The sequence below is a fragment of the Macadamia integrifolia genome, unplaced genomic scaffold (assembly GCF_013358625.1).
Source record: "Macadamia integrifolia cultivar HAES 741 unplaced genomic scaffold, SCU_Mint_v3 scaffold1047, whole genome shotgun sequence".
NCBI classification, from domain to species: domain Eukaryota; kingdom Viridiplantae; phylum Streptophyta; class Magnoliopsida; order Proteales; family Proteaceae; genus Macadamia; species Macadamia integrifolia.
The window spans coordinates 177,508-195,614 of NW_024868065.1; the positions used below are offsets into that span (position 1 = coordinate 177,508).

Genomic DNA, 18,107 nt, shown 5'->3' on the forward strand with positions numbered 1-18,107 from the left:
GAGTTAATAAGATAGGAGTTATTTTGAATTTAAAATTATTTGTTTTTTTTTTTTTGGGGGGGGGGGGGCAAATGTAATTAAGGATTCTGATAGGGTATTTTTGTAATTTTAACCCCTGAAACAGTTTCTTTTCCACCACTAAACTACATTAAACATTCACGCAAACAATGCCCTAACCATTCCCTATCAACTCATATCTTCAATTGCCATCAAAACTAGTCTTAGTTTCACCCTAAACTTTACTTTCCCTTTACTGCTTACACTGTCAATTGCTAAAATGGCAAGTTCTCTCTCTCTTAACCTGAGGTTAGTTGGAAGTTAACCCATGTTTTGAAGACAACTTCCTTGTTGTAGAACCTCTAGGTCCTACATGAGTTGAGTAAAACAAGATGTATAAAGGAAAAAGGAAAACACAGGTTCTTCCAACATACAAAGAAGATTTTATAGATGTAATACGCAAAAGGGATTTGTTATTTAGTCAATGCAGCACTTAAGCATTACCCCAATATGAGCAAGTAAATTGTCCTTTGAGGTTTATCTAGCTGTTGTCCGTTGCTTTTTTTGTTTGGTTTGGATTGCAACTTTCGAATCTTCTACGGTTGTTGGGTATTGCACACTGGATGTTTATGGTGTTTGCTGTAAAAAATTAAATTAGCTATTATCATATCATACTACTATTAAATGTACGTACTTCACTTCTTTGGTATACTTTTTTAAAAAGACAAAAAAACCATTGACTTCTACAAATAAAGTTTTCAAAATGACCAAAAAACCCCTCCCAAATGGAGGAAAAAAATTTCATACAAAACCTCAATGCCACGTTAGTAGGTCCCCTTAGGTTTCCTAATTTCTTCCTCTGATGCTTCATTTATAAGTTCTAGCTGTCTCTTGGGTTTCCTGCTTTCGTCTTCTGATATTTCATTTCGCAAATATCAAGGCGATCTTTATCAATGCCACGTTAGTAGGTCCCTTGGGTTTCCTTATTTCTTCTTCTGATGCTTCATTTCTCAGTTCTAGCTGTCTCTTGGGTTTCTTGCTTTTGTCTTCTAAAATTCCATATCTCAAATATCAAGGAAACCTTCATTAATATCCCCATTTGTAGGAGTCGTATCCCTCTATTTTAGGACTAAACCAATGCTCCTAAAGAGACTCCATACCAAACGACACCTCCTTTCCCCACTCCCACTCAAATATTTTATCTCCCACCCATTGTTTCCTTTAACATGTCTCTCAAAATATGCCTCGTTCTAAATTTTTTTTTTTTTTTTTTGTTTCCTTTAAATTACTAGTATTCATCTCATCCTCCTACATTCTCTCCAACCATCGCTCTCCCTTAAGTTCAACCTTTGAAACATAGCATCGCTGTGTCTAGTCACCTCCAATCAACCACAGTGGTCTGCCTCCAGAGTACCGCATGATCTCTCCAATTAATTCAAACCTCTATCGGTTGTGGAGCCAGCGACGGTTTTGTTGTTACTACTTTTGCCAAAAAAATTTATATTAGTATTCAGAAAAATTGTAACTAATCATTTATTGATTTGGTTTCACAGGAAAAGCTTTAAGAGCATTGCTTTGATTATTTGGTAGAAGACCGGATGGGAGACGCAAAAGGAGAAAACGAGAGAGCACTTCGAAAAGTAAGGTCGGTCCAACGATTATTGATTTTTAAATCTTTTCCGCAAAACATTAAACCTTATCAACATTGTGATACTGGTGTACACATCCTACCATTTCCAGCAATAGAAAATAAGATTTACCTGCTTAATTTTTCCCACCCACGATGGCTGGCTCCAACACAGCCATCCCTACTTTCATCTCTAAGGCTCCTTCCATCCATGGCTCCTAATGGTTAATGCAGGTACTCACCCTACCTTAATTTTTCCAATCTTGTTCTTGATAGCTGATATTTATATCCTCCCGTCCTACTGAATGAAGGCCTTTTGTTTAAACAATTAGATGTGTTTGCATGTACTAGAAAGTGCGTGTACTAGAAAGCCAGTTTATATATATATATATATATATAAGAGTTTGTTGGAAAGTCAAACATATAGGAAAAGCAAGCAAAAATGTGTTTTTGATTAGAAAAGGGGCCATTACATTGGGAGTTTATGCACCTTTATGACAATGTGGGTGCACGATATCATTTTCCCTTTCCAGGATCCTTACCTTACCTCGACACGTGAATAATAAGGGCTGATTGGACTCGAAAATGGGATAAATAATAACCAGATTAGATGAGATGAGATAGAAATTCAGATTGTATAAATTAGCAACAAGCTTTTAGGTAAGGGTTGGGGATCCGGCACGTCTCCAATGACTGATGCTCCAACGAGTGTCCAACGATTTCGTAGATGGTAGACACGTGGATTCCGACAAATCGAACAGCTGAACAACTTCACCTTCTTTACTCTCTCTTTCAATCAGTATCTTCTTGTGGACTCCGATTTTGCCGATGGTCGACAACAACCTCCTCCTTCAAAGCGGCGGCGCCACCGATACTGATGCGGCCTCAGATGCCTCTGCTCGGTAGGGTAGCTGCAGTGTGAAGGTTGTGCGTGTCAACCCTATCGATTTGATTCTTAATTCTATTGTATGACCCAATACCCAAAGAAAAAAAGAAGAAATCATTATTTGAGAAGGGGTTTTATCAACCTGATTTTTACCCCTCTTCTTCCTTATCAAATGTTCCACTATTTCCTGTTGAATAATAATCTGATTAATGGGTCTGAGCTATTGACTGATTTCCAGTCGTTCTTGTTCAAATCTTATGGGTGAAACGATACTGAGAAAATCCCCTTGAAAAACAAAAATATTTTAGAGGAGCTCGATGAACCAGCAAAGGATCTGGAGACTTTGAAGCAGATCCTCGAAGCTCTGCAACTCAAAGGGCTTCTGCATTCTAAAAGGTCAATGGAACAAATCGACCACTAGAATTTCGTACACGATCATTTATTGTACGGCGAAGAATCTCCAATAGTCGTCATGAAGCCTTCCCGCCCGACGGTTTTCCTCCTTCGAGTTTTAGATCCAGAGTTGGAGTTCGTCGGAATCTAAATCTAGTTGATGACATTGCCGCCAATAACCCCGAGGCGCGATCGTCCTAAAACCGACAGAAGTTTGCAGAAAGCAAGAAATTCAAGGAATGAGAGCGGGATAAAGGTCGAAGGAACGTTGGTCGTTGGATTTGGTATAGAACACGTGTCTACCATCAACGAAATCGTTGGACGCTCGTTGGAGACTAGCCAGATCCAAGGGTTGGCTGGAGTAATTTCAATATCGTAATGATATATGCTAACAGTTCATTTGGCTGTGGAATAGGTACAAGTATCTGTACAGGTACCCAAGGGAGAGTCTTAGAAAAGGAGGTCTAAAATTCTTGAAAGAAAGTTCTTTTTTTTTTTTGGGTACATTGAAAGAAAGTTCTAAAGAGGCTGATGTTGATGTTGTTCAAACCTTTGCAGGGATATTAATAACATTTTTTTTCTTTTTTTTAATATCCTAACTTATTCCCCAAAGTTTTTAATATTCTAAAGAGGCTGATGTTGTTTTATCATTATGTCATTTTCAATAGTTATTATTGTGCCACATTTTTTGAGCACACATTGGTGAAATAACAAATGAATATCTCAATAAAAGAAAAATGACTGAAATAGAGGGGGCAAAAATAATGTTATTTGACACTTTAAAGGATGTGAACAAAAAATAATAAAAAAAAACCTTACTAATAGGACTTGAAACTCATCCTTCATGTGGTCTTGGGACAATATTGACCATGACCATGGCCAATCCCTTGCCGAGAGTGTAGCAGTATACTAAGTTTGTACTATCTATAGACCATTTGCTGTGGACTAGAACATTGTTCAAACCATCTAAACATAGAGTGTTAATGCCATAACTCATTGAAAGCAACCAAGAATTCCCTCAAATTCGATAGCATATCTAATGTTACTTTGTCCTTATTCATTTTTTCGTAAAGACTGTCCCGAATCTGATTATCTACTCTTCCCTTAGGACAGAAAACACTTAAGCATTTGTTTAGTAGGAAATTGCAGACCATTTTCTTTGAATTTTATCAAAAGAGGGAAACAATTTACATAAAAGAAAATAAAAGACATATGGTACTGCATATCAAGATGCCATTGAAATGCTCCTGCATATCATCTGTTTTTATTTGTTACAAGTTTCGATGCTTGTTCCAAACATTTCCTTTTTTTTTTTCTTTTTTTTTTTTTTTTTTGGTAAAAAAAGAAGTTTTATCTTTAAACCATTGAACAATTGCCCACATGTGCATTTGCACGTGAGAGTTTACTAACGTGTATATATATATATATTAACATCATGTCAGTCCACTCTCTTTCTTCTTATTTTTTATTTCCAGTGCTTCTCACCTGCTATCGTCTATTAAGGGTTGACCACAATGATAAATTGATTTTGCTTTTGTTCCCCTAGTCGTTTAGTTGAGATATGTTTTTTGAATCATGTCCCACCATCCCAGTTTCTAGGGCATATCTTATGTTAAAGCATAAGATTTCAAATTTTGTTTGCAAACCTCAATGCACAACCTTTTTGTCCTTTTTGAGCCTTCAACCTTCTCCAGATCACTCCTTATGGGTAATATGTGTTATTTTTTGTAATGGGAGTCATTGACTCAGTAAGCGCATCACTAAATTCCTCTCTAGGTGGGCACCTTTAGGTGCTTTTATCTGCCACATGGCACTTGGCACTAAAATGCTGTGGACAAATTATGCAAACCACCCTTAAATTGTGTTGTAAATTTACAAAAGCACTACAAAATATGGCACGTCAATAGGTCAACTTCAAAGATTTAGACTTCTGATCAGACTAAATGAAAAGGTTTAATACACACTGGACAATATGATTGAGTTTGGCTTTGAAATTAGATAAAAGCCAATCCACATGGTCCCCTACCAATCCAAAAAATAAAATTGACAGATCAACCTTTCACTGGTATAATTTGGAGACAGAGAAAGAAATTCACAAGACTGACGCTACCTGGATAATAAGAGTTACCAAAATTGAGACAGTCCAAGGGTTATTCAATCTTTCAACTGGCTAAATTGGGCATATCCAAAATATTTTTCTCTACAAACAAAGATAAATGGGTAAAGAGGGAGGTCAAGAAGCCCTTACCCATACTTCTAACCTATGGTCCGGTAAGGTCGGTACGGAGTAGAGGAATACCGGTGACCATGCCAACTTTTGGTAGAGTTTGAGTCTTGAGGTGCATTTGTAAGAGGCAAGCAAAAAAAGAAGCATTTCATAGACAGGAAAAATAGGAGTGATACATGCAGCTGTTAAAAATATCAACCACATGGTGTCTATAGGGAAAAGTCCATACAACCAACTTCAGGACAACTAGAAAATGAAGAAGAGTGCTCACCAGTTCAATTTGCAATGTGGAAGCCATATTCACCATGCTACATAGAAATTGAGTCATCCCAAGTGCACGGTTACCTCGACGCAAGGTTTTCAATTGTCTTGACAAAAATGTCCATCCAAACAATACAGATTTTCTATAGCACCGTTGTGTCAAACGTGGCCATAAACTCGGTTCCCCCCTCACCTGTACATAGATTAAGTTCAAAGAAGAAAATTTCAATCTAAGTAACATTAATATGGAGTACCCCTTCCAAAAAAAACACATCCACACAAGAAAATGACCTTTTGGAGAAAGCCATTTGAATATACCAAGAATAAGTTTAGATGGCACAGGAAAATCACATGTCCACTCAGGCAATGGCAAGAACATCAAAATGACAATTGTGATTCTCAAGAAGAACAACTCAAGCAAAACTATAGATCAAAAAAAAGGAAAACAATATATCAATAAATTATTTCTTACTTAAAAACAAAAAATTACTTAAAAAAAATATATAGATCAGCAACCAACCACAACCCGTAACCCTTCCAAACCATATAAAACAAACAGGTAATAAAAGACGGGCACAAAATAAAAGGCGCACAAGCTTATTGGAAGTACTAGTAATCATAAATAAATTGACAAGTCTTACCATGCATAGTTTTTCTCTAACAAATAAAATGAGCTCGAATCAAAGAATGATAAATCAAGCTGCTATAATAGATCTTAAACAAAATAAAGAAACAGCTGATATATGAATGTGATAAAATGGATATGTGAACCAATGGATTAATTAATCCATCAGAGTAGAAGACTAGTGTTCCAAATTCTTTCAATGTGCAGATAGGGGCAGAAATTTTCAAAATTACAGAGTACCTTCTCAAACTTCTAATATTTTTTGGTGGAAAATCAAATTTGATAATATTTAATCCAATGTTTTTGTAATGGTATTTCATCCAATCTCTCAACAGAAAGAAAAAGGAAAAGAAAGGTGGGAAAGGTCAGGGGGTTTGAGAAGAACCATAAGACCCAAAACCAAACAGGAAAAAAAAAAACAGTGCAAAAAAGAGCCCTGAGAATGCAGGAAATGGAAGGGCAAGCCACTAGACTTTTGCCACAAAACACCCAACATGGATCAAAATTTCACTAAAAATTGAGCGAAATTAGAGAAATACTTCCGCCTCTCTAGGAGTCGCAACAAAATGTTAGGAGAACTAGAAGTCCTACAAAATTTCACCAAAATGTTTCAGCTAAATGACCGAAACAAAGTATCATTTTGGTCATTTTGGCAAAACATTACGTCCTAGGTATAAAAATTTCTCATTTCGATGCATTTCAATTCATTTCAACAATTTCGCCCCACTTCACCTGCGAAACCACCAAGGTTGTCAAAAGCTTTTTTTTATTTTTCAAAAAATACTTTTGCTGCTGAATCCAGCCTTGGAATTCGATCGTGGAGCATCACCTTCAACATTTGGGTGTATTTGAAGCATCATTTGCCGAAAGTCTCCCCAAATTGCAAGTTTGAAGGTAAATCCACAAATTCTTCCAATTGCTGGTGTTTCCTTGCTTGAATTGAATAATTTGCAGTACTTAATCATTATATTAACATCTTATGTCATTATGTGCATGAATCAAGTGTTTAACATGGATTTTCCAGTCAAAATTGGGGATTTTCTTGAAACAAAATATTCTATAATCAGGGACAAAATAGTTTGGTTGGAGCTCAACTTTTTTATATGTTACACAGCATAGGCCAGTCTAGAAGTTCATATCAATGATTTAATTTTCTGCCTAAATATTCTTTGATTTCAAAAATGATTTTATTCAAATTAAAAAATCAAAAATTAGGGTCAAAATAGCTTGGTTGGGGCTTTATTTTATATATGTTAAACACTGTAGGCCAATCTACAAGTTCACATCCATTGCTTTAATTTTCTGAAAAAAAAAATCCTTTTTTATTTTTTGAGCCCAAAAATGATCTACAAATTCCATAAATGATAGGAAAATATGGTTTTTAACTGAAAGTGATTATTAGTGGATTCTCCCATACTTAGTTATAGTCAATTAGGTAACTTATATTTCTAAAAATATTGAAAAATTTTAATTTGGAAAAAAGACTTGCAGGAAAAATAAAGATGGCTTTCTATCTGTTTTAAAAGTGTCAACTGATGCATGCTTGGATGTTTGCAGTAGAAAATTAAAGGTAATAGAGATGATGTGGATATAGCATAGAAGCATGGCACGCCCTTGTCCGGATAGGCCGAGAATACAATATAAATATTATAGGAAGAAAAGCGGGGCGGTAGGGCCACACAACTGAAGTGGCATTTTATAGGTAGCTTCAAGGATGTGAAAAAATGCCCCTATGTCCCTAATGAGGTGCCAATGTTCATAGCTTCCCACTCGAAGGATTATATACAGTGGATGTGATGCAGATCTAGGTGCCAAAACCGGAATCGGATTGCTTATAGGGTCCACTCAAACAAAGAAATGCTCAAATTCAAGATTAAATGGCAAAACAGTAAATATATTGATGTTAACAAGAGTGGCAATTCTGTGAGTAAGTTGAAGTTCATAAGGGTGGCAGATTTGTAATTTTGTCAGCACTTCACTACAAGAGCAAGGCTTGTAACTTTCTAGTAGAAAGGGTAAATCAAAACTAAGGATAAAATAAGGATAAGAGGGATTAAAGAACTAAGGAGAGGGCAATATGGGAAAGGAATCGCGAAAGGAAGGATGGGTCATCTTCTTCCTTGTGCACAGAACCCATGGGGGAAGGCAGCAAGGCTTTGATTAAGAGATCTCCTTCAATACTTGTCGGTTGAGTCTTAAACTCTAGGCAAAGGGTCTCAAGGAGAAGATCTACCAAGCCCACAAGGTAGCTGCTCAGATCGGCAGGCTAGAATGATGTGGGAAGCACTTGAAAATGAAGCTGGCGATAGATGTTGCTGCAACCCTGTTGCAGGTGTTGGCTTTCACAACTGAGCCCCCTTTTGGAGACGAGACTCTAGGGTTAAGGTCACCCCAGGAAAGGGAACCTTTGATCAAAATCTCAGCCCAAATAGGTCGAACACAAATGATATTGAACAACTTGAGTGACTGCAAGTATCGCCTGAAAAAGAAACAGAGAGAGAGAGAGAGAGAAAGAGAGGACAGGAAAACAAGGAAGAAAGAACGATAGAAAAATAAGAAGAGAGGGAAGAGAAGAGAAGAAGATCAGGGAAGGCGAAGGATGAACTTGGAGCTCACGGCAGTCATGGTTTCAACCATCAAAATCATTCATTCAATTCTTCAATTCCGAAACTGAAATCTCCATCGAGTTACATAGATAATATGAAGGAAAAAGTCAAGACAAATAAGGAAACTAATTGCAATGGAAACTAATCTAAATTAGAAATAAAATCCTAATCAAATAAAACTTGACTCCCAAGCTAACGTGACTGCTGTAACTCTAAAAAGGCAGGAAATAAAAAAATAAATCAAATCTAAATGTAACCCTAAATAACCCAACATGCAACTACATCAGGAGGGTAGACAAGAAGAAGTTGAGGGATGAGTTCAATGAGGTAGTGTTGAAGAAACACCCTTGACCCTCCTACACAAAAGTAATATGATGTTGATGACCCCATGCTTGTTGATGTCGAGACAAGAGCAAAGGTGAGAGATATACAGTGTGCCATGTCAGATAGTAAATTTACACACCGAAAAGAACAAGAAAAAGCCGGAGAAGTCTGCACAACACAAAACTAGGGGAAGAAGCAGCAGAAGCAAACGACATCGCCCTGGTGGTCATAGAGTTCGGTGATCCCCAATTAGATGAAGATGTCATTGTCATCACTGATGTGGATACAACATCTTCACAGGATGCCAAACAGAAGAATTTGAAGCACATGTGATCTAACTGGAGAACTAAAACTGGTGACGTCATGTCAAAGTGGTTTTCGCCATAGTTGCCAAGGAGTCGCTTAGCATGCTCTTTCTTGGGTCCAAGGCGACAACACACCTTGTTGACACTTCACGAGTTTACATTGAATTATGTTTGTTGCTTTGATTTTTTATTGGTGGTCATAGAGTGTTAGGTAATCCACAATTAGATGAAGATGTCATTGTCATCACTGATGTGGATACAACATCTTTACAGGATGCCAAACAGAAGAAGTTGAAACATGTGTGATCTAACTGGAGAACTAAAACTGGTGACGTCAAGTCAAAGTGGTTTTCGTCATAGTTGCCAAGGAGTCACTTAGCGTGCTCCTTCTTGGGTGCAAGGCGATAACACACCTTGTTGACACTTCACAAGTTTACATTGAATTATGTTTGTTGCTTTGTTTTTTATGAATATGCTTATATATATATATATATATATATAGATGAATAAATAAATTCATTACCAAGCAAGAAAGAATATACAAAGGGGGGAGAAAAATAGCCAAGGTACAGCCTACAAAAAGAGGAAGCAAAAACACATGGGGCAGACCCCATTAACCCTGGGAAAAGAGAGGGGTGGATATAACAAAGGGGATCATCAAAGGAGGTGGAGATGATAGATAGAGGGAGACCCTAGGAGACAATAATGAGCTTGTTCTTTGGGGTGTCCTGCACCGTACAGTGGCGAAGACAGCCAATCTTGTAGCTCACATCAAAATAAATGGCTTTCCAAATCTTATGGAAAGAATAAGAGTTGGAAGTCCATCTACGGGGATTTCGCTCCACCCAAAGGTGGTTGATGGTTGCACAGATGGCAAGTTTACCAACTGTATCACAAATGGAGGATCTACCAACTGTCATGTCAACCCAGATTCATTCCCTACTCAAGGGAAGGATTCCTCTATAGAAAGGCCAGCGGGATTTAAGGACCCTTTTACAAATAGAGGAGAAAAGGAGGCAAGAGGAAAAGAGGTGATCAATGTCTTCAGTACCATTCCAGCAGAGGCAACAAGTGGAAGGAACTGGAATGTGCCTGAAGATGAGGAACGACCGCGTAGGGAGACAATTGGATAAATCTCACCAGGCAGTGAAGCTATGGCGAGGGATATGACCTTTGAACCAGATAAGGTTGCGCCAGGGAGCAAGAGGACCCGGAGAACAAATATGATTCCAAGCAAAGGCAAAGGTGAAAATGCCCATGTGGGAGGGGAGACAAATGATAGTCTTCTCTTTCCTGATGCCCTGGAGGAATGGGGGGAAGAGAAGACCAAAGAATCACAAGGGAGGAGTAGATGAAGGGGGAAACCAATCTCCAAGGGAGATGATGGAAGCCATAGAAGCAGATTTGGAAAGGCCCGAAGAGTAAATGACTCTAAGGGTGACCAAAAGGAGGAGGGTGCCAGAAGGATGCCAAGGGTCCAATCAAAGGGAGGTGGAGGAGCCATTACCAATGATATAGGAGATAGCACTCAGAGTAGTAGATCTGTTCTGAGAATGTTGCGCCAGATCAAAGAGGCATAGGAAGAGGGGGATGTAGTCCACAGAGAATCCAGCTTGAGGGGGAGGAGTAGACCCAGGAAACCCAGCTATTGTTCTGCTTGGAGACAATCATTCAGATGAGCTTAAGAATGCCAGCAGAAATAACATTGATGTAGGAGGGTGCCTAGACAACTAGGTTTCCTACAAGGGTTACTCAACTAGAACAAGATAAGCTCAATAGGACTTGGATTGGGTTAGGTTCAATGGGGGCTCAGCAAAAATACAAATTTAGCATGCAAAAATAATGGACTAATTAACAGAGTAGCAATAATCAATAATAGTCTAAGCAAAAAAACATATAAACTACTTAAGCATCAAATGGGGATATAGGAAAGGAAACATAGCAGCATGTGTATGTTAGGTTTAGCACAAATCAGCCAAGACACAAAACATGATATGCAAACTAAACAATTTTCTAAAATCAGCCAGCTAGTAAAAGCAAATCAGCAGGGGCTCTTTAAAGACAAAAGAAAAAAAAAAGGCTTGAAGACAGCAGGACAGTTTCATATTTCAGTAGAGGGGATGGGAAGGTAACAAAGGAACCAATGGAGGTGGAATGGGGAAGGGAATGACTTACCTTATTGCTATCCAGGTCAGAGTAGAAGAAAAGAAACCAAAGTCTTCCAAAAATATAGAGGTGCGATCCACTTTGGTTGATGATGAAAGTACAGCTTGTGGTTGAAGTGATCCTTAATGATTCCGATGAAGCTTGTATAAGTCGATGGATTCTTCAGCAGTTCGCAAACAGTAAATACAGCAAGGGAGAAACAACCGAGAGAAATAGAGGAGAGAAAGACGAGGAGAGAGAGAACAGTGAGAAAGAGAGAGAATAACGAGAGAGACAGAGACAGAGAGAGAAAGAGATGAGAGAAACGAGATTGAGGGAGAGAGGGAAAATCATAGGGATTGGGTATGCTTTTTGGCTGCTTCAATAATTTTCATTAACTAAAAAAAAAAAAAACTGATGGCCAATGGCCTTACAAATATAATGGAAAATACTACCAAAGAAAAAAAAAAGAGTTACTTTAGGAACACAATTTCTGAAATAAGGAAACTACCTAATAGACTAATAAAATAAATATCTAGTCTCATATTTAACCAAAACAACTAAATAACAAGATTCTGAAAGGCAAAACTACTAAAGTGAACAAGATCTGGTGGGGCCACAAATATTGGCCGATTGGGAGGAGAGAGAGAGTCGTGTCCAGTGCTAAGAAGGCTGGAATGATCCTCTCCTTCCTTCTCTTTCTTCCTTCTTCCTTCTTTCCTCTAATTTCCTTTTGTGAGACCTTCCTCCAGCCAAATAGTGCAAACGTGGCTGAATCTTACGCTTACACCGCTGGTACACATGGATGTCCCCATCAACTCTCCCCAGCATGGAAGAATTCACCTCCGGTGAATTATGGCTCATGTAGTACTCAAGCAGATCCAGGTTTAGTTGTTGGATTTCTTGCATTGTGATCCAAGTGTCGTCAATTTTCGGACGTCCACGCCATTTGACCAAGAACTCTCCAAAACCTCCTATATATGTGGATACAATCCTCTCATCAAGGATTTCCTCAATTTCTTCAGTTTTCCTCGTAACTTTAGGTATAGGTGGTAAGGAGGTTGGGGGAAGTGGTTGGGTTGGCTCAATAGTCTCATCAAGGGTGAAAGGGAAGTCCTCAAGGTCATCAGGTAAAAGGGGGTAATGGTAGAGGAACCATAGTATGGGACAAGATCTTCCACAGTGAAAATGTTACTGATTTCTATACTAGTTGGTAGATCAAGGACATAAGCACTGGCACCTATCCTCTTAAGTACCTAGAAAGGACCTGTGCTACGAGCATATAGTTTGCTCACTTTTCCCTTAACAAAACGTTGCGGCTTGATTCTAATCATCACCATATCTCCCTCTTGAAACTCTTATAGCCTTCTGTGCACATCTGCCTTTGACTTGTATTGATCGTTGCTCAATGCTATTGGTCTTCTTATACCTACATGCAAATCATGTATATGCTGAGCAAAAGATTCGGCTAACGGGGAGGTCCTAGAACTAGACACAACTGGGACAAGGTCTATGGGTGCCTAAGGCTGGTATCCTGAACAAATCTCAAAGGGTGACAGACCAGTGGTACGGTTCTTAGAGCTATTATATGCAAACTCGGTCTAGCTAAGGACTCAATCCCAGCTGGTAAGGTGTTCTCCTATGAGGCAACGCAACAAATTTCCCAGACTCCTATTGACAAACTCAGTCTAGCCATCGGTCTGAGGGTGGAAGGTGGAAGAGAACAGAGTTTGGTACCCATCATCCGCCATAAGGTCCTTCAAAAATGACTGGTGAACTTAACATCCCTATCGGACAATATGGTGAGGGGCAACCCATAGTACTTGACAACCTCGTTAAAGAAAAGCTTGGCTACTATAGACACATCAGAGGTCTTAAAGCATGGGATGAAATGGACCATCTTCGAGAAGCGATCTACAACCATATAAACAGAATCATGGCCTCTCGAAGTTTTTGGCAAACCGAGCATGAAGTCCATGCTATGGTCTTGCCAAGGGGCATGGGGAAAGGGTAGGGGAGTGTACAATCTTGTGTTCTGCTTTTGTTGTTTGGTAGTTTGGCATGTCCTATACTGACACAACTCTAGCAACATCCCTCTTCAATCCTGGCCAAAAGAATCGGTCCTCAACGAGAGTGATGGTCTTATCTCGACCAAAATAGCCAGCGACTCCCCCAGAGTGCAATTCCCAGATCAGGAAATCTCGAAGTGAAGTCCTGGGAATGCATAACTTGCTTCCCTTAAAAAGGAAGCCCTCCCGACGTAAGTAGTCTGAGCGATTGACAGGGTTACCTCCACTCAAAGAAGTGAACGGCTCACTAAAATCAAGACAGGTGAGGTACTGGTCCTTGACTCGCTTGAACCCTACAACCTCTACACTCATAGTTTGGAGTAACACACTAGCCCGACTCCTAGCATTTGTGCGACTGAAGGACATGTTTACCTGGCTTAATGCATCTGCAGTGGTATTCTCTACACCAGGTCAATGTTTGAGTATAAAAGTGTACTCTTGGAGAAACTCGACCCACTTAGCATGTCTCTGGTTTAGTTTCTTTTAGGCACTCAGGTATCTCAAAGCCTGGTGGTCAAAGAATAGCACGAATTCTTGTAGTAGAAGGTAATTTCGCCAATAGCGCAATGATTGGACAACCGCATAGAATTCTTTGTCGTATGTGGAATATCATTGCCTAGCTTCATTAAGCTTCTCACTAAAGTAGGCAATAGGGTGTCCTTGTCCTAGGACACCACCTATTCCAATACCAGATTCATCACAGTTCACTTCGAAGACCTTAGAAAAATCTGGGAGGCGCAGGACGAGGGCCTCAGTCATAAGCTTTTTGAACTCATTAAAAGCCTTCGTAGCACTCTTAGTCCATTGAAACTCCTTTTTCTTGCAATCCGTGATAGGAGACATAATGGAACAAAACTGATAAATGAACCTCCTGTAGAAAGTGGCTAAGCCATGAAAACTTCGCATTTCATGGACATTAGTTGGCTCAAGCCACTCTATAATCGCTCTCACTTTCTCAAGGTCAACAGATACTCCTTGGGCTGACACAACAAACCCTAAGAAGATGAGTTGATCACTCATGAAGGTGCACTTCTTGAGGTTGACATAAAGTTTTTCTTGTAACATAAAAAACCTTCTGTAAATTATCCAAGTGGGAAGACGAAGTCTAACTGTAGATGAGGATGTCATCAAAGTAGACCACTAAGAACTTACCAATGAATGGTTGAAGCACTTGATTCATTATTCTCATGAAGGTGCTAGGTGCATTCAACAAGCCAAAGGGCATGACTAACCATTCGAAAAGGCCATCCTTCTTCTTGAAGGCTATCTTCCACTCATCTCCCGGCCTAACCCGAATTGGTGGTACCCGCTCTTGAGATCAATCTTTGAAAAGATCAATGAGTTGGCCATCATATCCAACATGTCAATAAGTCTAGGGATAGGGAACCTATACTTGACAGTGATCTTATTGATAGCTCTACTATCAACACGCATACGTCAGGTGCCATCATTCTTTGGCGTGAGCAAGGCAGGTACTGCACACGGGCTAAGGCTTACCCTAATAAATCCCTTCTGTAACAATTCATCCACTTGCCGCTTGAGTTTGGCGTGCTCTTTGGGATTCATTCAGTAATGGGGTAAGTTCGGGAGAGCGGATCTTGGAACTAAGTCAATAGCATGTTGGATGTCACGTACAGGTGATAACTTATCGGGTAGTTCCTCGGGGAATAACCTCTCAAATTTCCTCAACAAGGGTTGTACTTCTCTGGGAGCCTCAGTGAATAAGCATGACCTATCAGTATTACTTTATATGGCAACTAGAACATAAATCATCCCTGACTCTTGACACTCTCCTTCAAATTGTCGTTGATTTAAAATGTTGAGTGTTTTGGTGGGGGGTGTATTTGGAAGTACTTCCCTTGTGTTCTGGAACCCTTATTTCCTTAGGGGCACTAGGGGTCAGTCTAATTTTCTTCACTTTGAACTCAAAGACATAGGTGTTAGACTTCCCATAATTTGTGACATCCCGGTCATATAACCAGGGTCTACCTAGGATGATGTGGGCAACATCCATCTTTAGGACATCACACCACACTCGATCCTCGTATCCTGCAAAGTGTAGGGGAACTAGACACCTCAGATTAACGGGAATGGTGGGTTGACCTACCCAGGCAACCTTGTAAGGCTTCGAGTGGGGCTCGGGTTTAAGGCTCATTCGAGCAACAGTGCTCTTGGTGACCACATTCATGCAACGTGGCAGTTCTTGCCCTGATGACATGTATAAGTGATGAAAATATTAGTTCGCCACCAATCATCGCTACTCCTAGGTTGTGAAACCATACATCGCACAATACCAAGCTTGAGTTCACTGGCCTTCTCGGCGTCCTCATCAGATATGGTCTCATCTGGCCTATGGTCCTTGTACTCATTGTCTTGAAAACCCTCTTGGTCACCTTCTTCAGGAGTCTGCTCCCCTACATAGAGGTTTTTGTTGGGGCACTCTCTAGAGAAGCGACCATACCCTCGACACTTGAAGCATTATTGTTGCCCACTACTCTTGGGTGCTTCTCCCAAGATTCTTTTACCCCTATTGTCAAATTGACGTTGTGGTGCAGCAGAGGTTTTTGGGAATCGAGTTGAGTCATGGGGTGGTTTGCTAAAGTGGGACTCCCCAGCTTGAAGGCTCTTCCTTTGAGAATAAGTTCTCATGGAGGACTCCACCTCAAGGGCTACCCAGAAGGCCTGTGAAACATCTCGCATCAAGTGGGGTGCCATATGTGACTGGATTTAAGAGTTGAGCCCAGTAAGGAATCTAGAAAGTGTCTACTCAACATCCTCCCGAATATGACTTCTAATTTTCAACTCATTGAACTTGCTCATATATTCGGTCACAATCAGTTTTCCCTGCCTCAGGGTATTCATGTCATTCAACAACTGTAGTCTATGGGTGATAAGCAAGAATTCCCTCTTGAGCCTTTCCTGCATTTCTACCCACGTTGTGATTGGCTCAAGTCCTAGGTTGGTCTCTTGGTACTCTAAGTCTGTCCAGAAGTCCTGGGCAGCTCCGATAAGCTTGAACTTAGCAAATCTGAAGCGAACTTCCTCGGGCATATCATAAAACTCAAAGTACCTATCCATCTGCTTAATCCAGTCTAGAAGGATCCTAGCATCAATCTGACCATCATAGGCAGAGGGCATCTACCTTAATCATTCACCTAACATCAAAGCCCTTATCATAATGCTCATAACCCTCATCATCTCCATATTGGGTATGGTGCCTTGGAGAAGGTTGTTCTCGACCCCTACCCCGACCTCTACCACGCCTTGTGCCTAGAAAATTATCCCCTATCTGGTCATAACCATCAGTGTGGTTGTCATTGTTCTCTATCGCAGGGTTAGGGGCTCTTGTTCTAGGTCCAGTGCCTAAGGTATTGTGGCATTGCCGTCCGTCTGAGTTTAGGGCATTTGTCTCAAGGGCGGCAAGCCTAGTGGTAACGGTCTGGAGACGAGTAACCTGTGCTACCCTATCAGCCAACAATGTTTCCCTATCAGCCACCAGTGCTTCCCGTTCAGCCCTACTGGCAGTTAATTCGGCTTGGAGGTTTCTTAGGAACTCTTCGTCCCGTTGGAGGGCCCTCACCCATTGCTCTGGCTAAATGGTGGTACTAGGAGGGTCAGACATGTTCTAATATGCTCTACCACTACGGGTGGACATAAAGAAAGTGGGCAACCAAGGTATGGTTGCCAACATTGACTTAAGGCCTACTCAGAATATCCAATTGAGACAGGTAGTTGGCCCTCTCGATCCTAAGGTCAAAAACTTCCCTCTCAAGAATGTGTTTCTGGTGGGAATAGCGTTCAATGCTATTTGGTCCCGCCAAACCAAGGAGAGAGAGGGTGTCTTCTAACCTAAGGTAACACTCCTTTAGCTCAGACTCAACTACGGACAGATTGTGACGGAGATTAGACCTCAATAGATAAGACATGTAAACAATAACAGCGACACCCAATCATAACAAGACCAACCAAAAACTATACTATGATACCAAGATGATGTAGGAGGGTGCCTAGACAACTAGGTTTCCTATAAGGGTTACTCAACTAGAACAAGATAAGCTCAATAGGACTTGGATTGGGTTGGGTTCAATGGGGCTCAGCAAAAATACAGATTTAGCATACAAAAATCATGGATTAATTAACAAAGCAACAATGATCAATAATAGTCTAAGCAGAAAAACACATAAACTACTTAAACATCAAATGGGGATATGGGGAAGGGAACATAGCAACATGTATATGTTAAGTTTAGCACAAATCAACTAAGACACAAAACATGATAAGCAAACCAAACAATTTCCTAAAATCAGCCAGCTAGTAAAAGCAAATCAGCAGGGCCTCTTTAAAGACAACAGGAAAACAAAAAGGTTTGAAAATAGCAGGATAGTTTCAGATTTCAGTAGAGGGGATGGGAAGGTAACAAAGGAATCAATGGAAGTGGAATGGGGAAGGGAATGACTTACCCTATTTTTGTCCAGGTCTAAGGAGAAGAAAAGAAACCAAAGTCTTCCAAAAATATAGAAGTGCAATCCACTTTGGTTGATAATGAAAGTACAGCTTGTGGTTGAAGTGATCCTTAATGATCCCGATGAAGCTTGTATGAGTCGATGGAGTCTTTAGCAGTTTGCAAACAGTAAATACAGCA

The 18,107-nt window shown here is 40.0% G+C and overlaps 1 protein-coding gene across 2 annotated transcripts in view; it reads right to left on the bottom strand.

Moving 5' to 3' along the window:
• Positions 1-18,107, bottom strand: part of LOC122062479 (hydroxyacylglutathione hydrolase 2, mitochondrial-like) — a 128,399-nt gene that overhangs the window by 105,183 nt on the left and 5,109 nt on the right. For both annotated transcript variants that reach the window (XM_042626130.1, XM_042626129.1), the window contains exon 2: positions 5,402-5,584. In XM_042626130.1, coding sequence (XP_042482064.1) covers positions 5,402-5,584 — 183 coding nt within the window. The remainder of the gene's footprint in view (positions 1-5,401; positions 5,585-18,107) is intronic.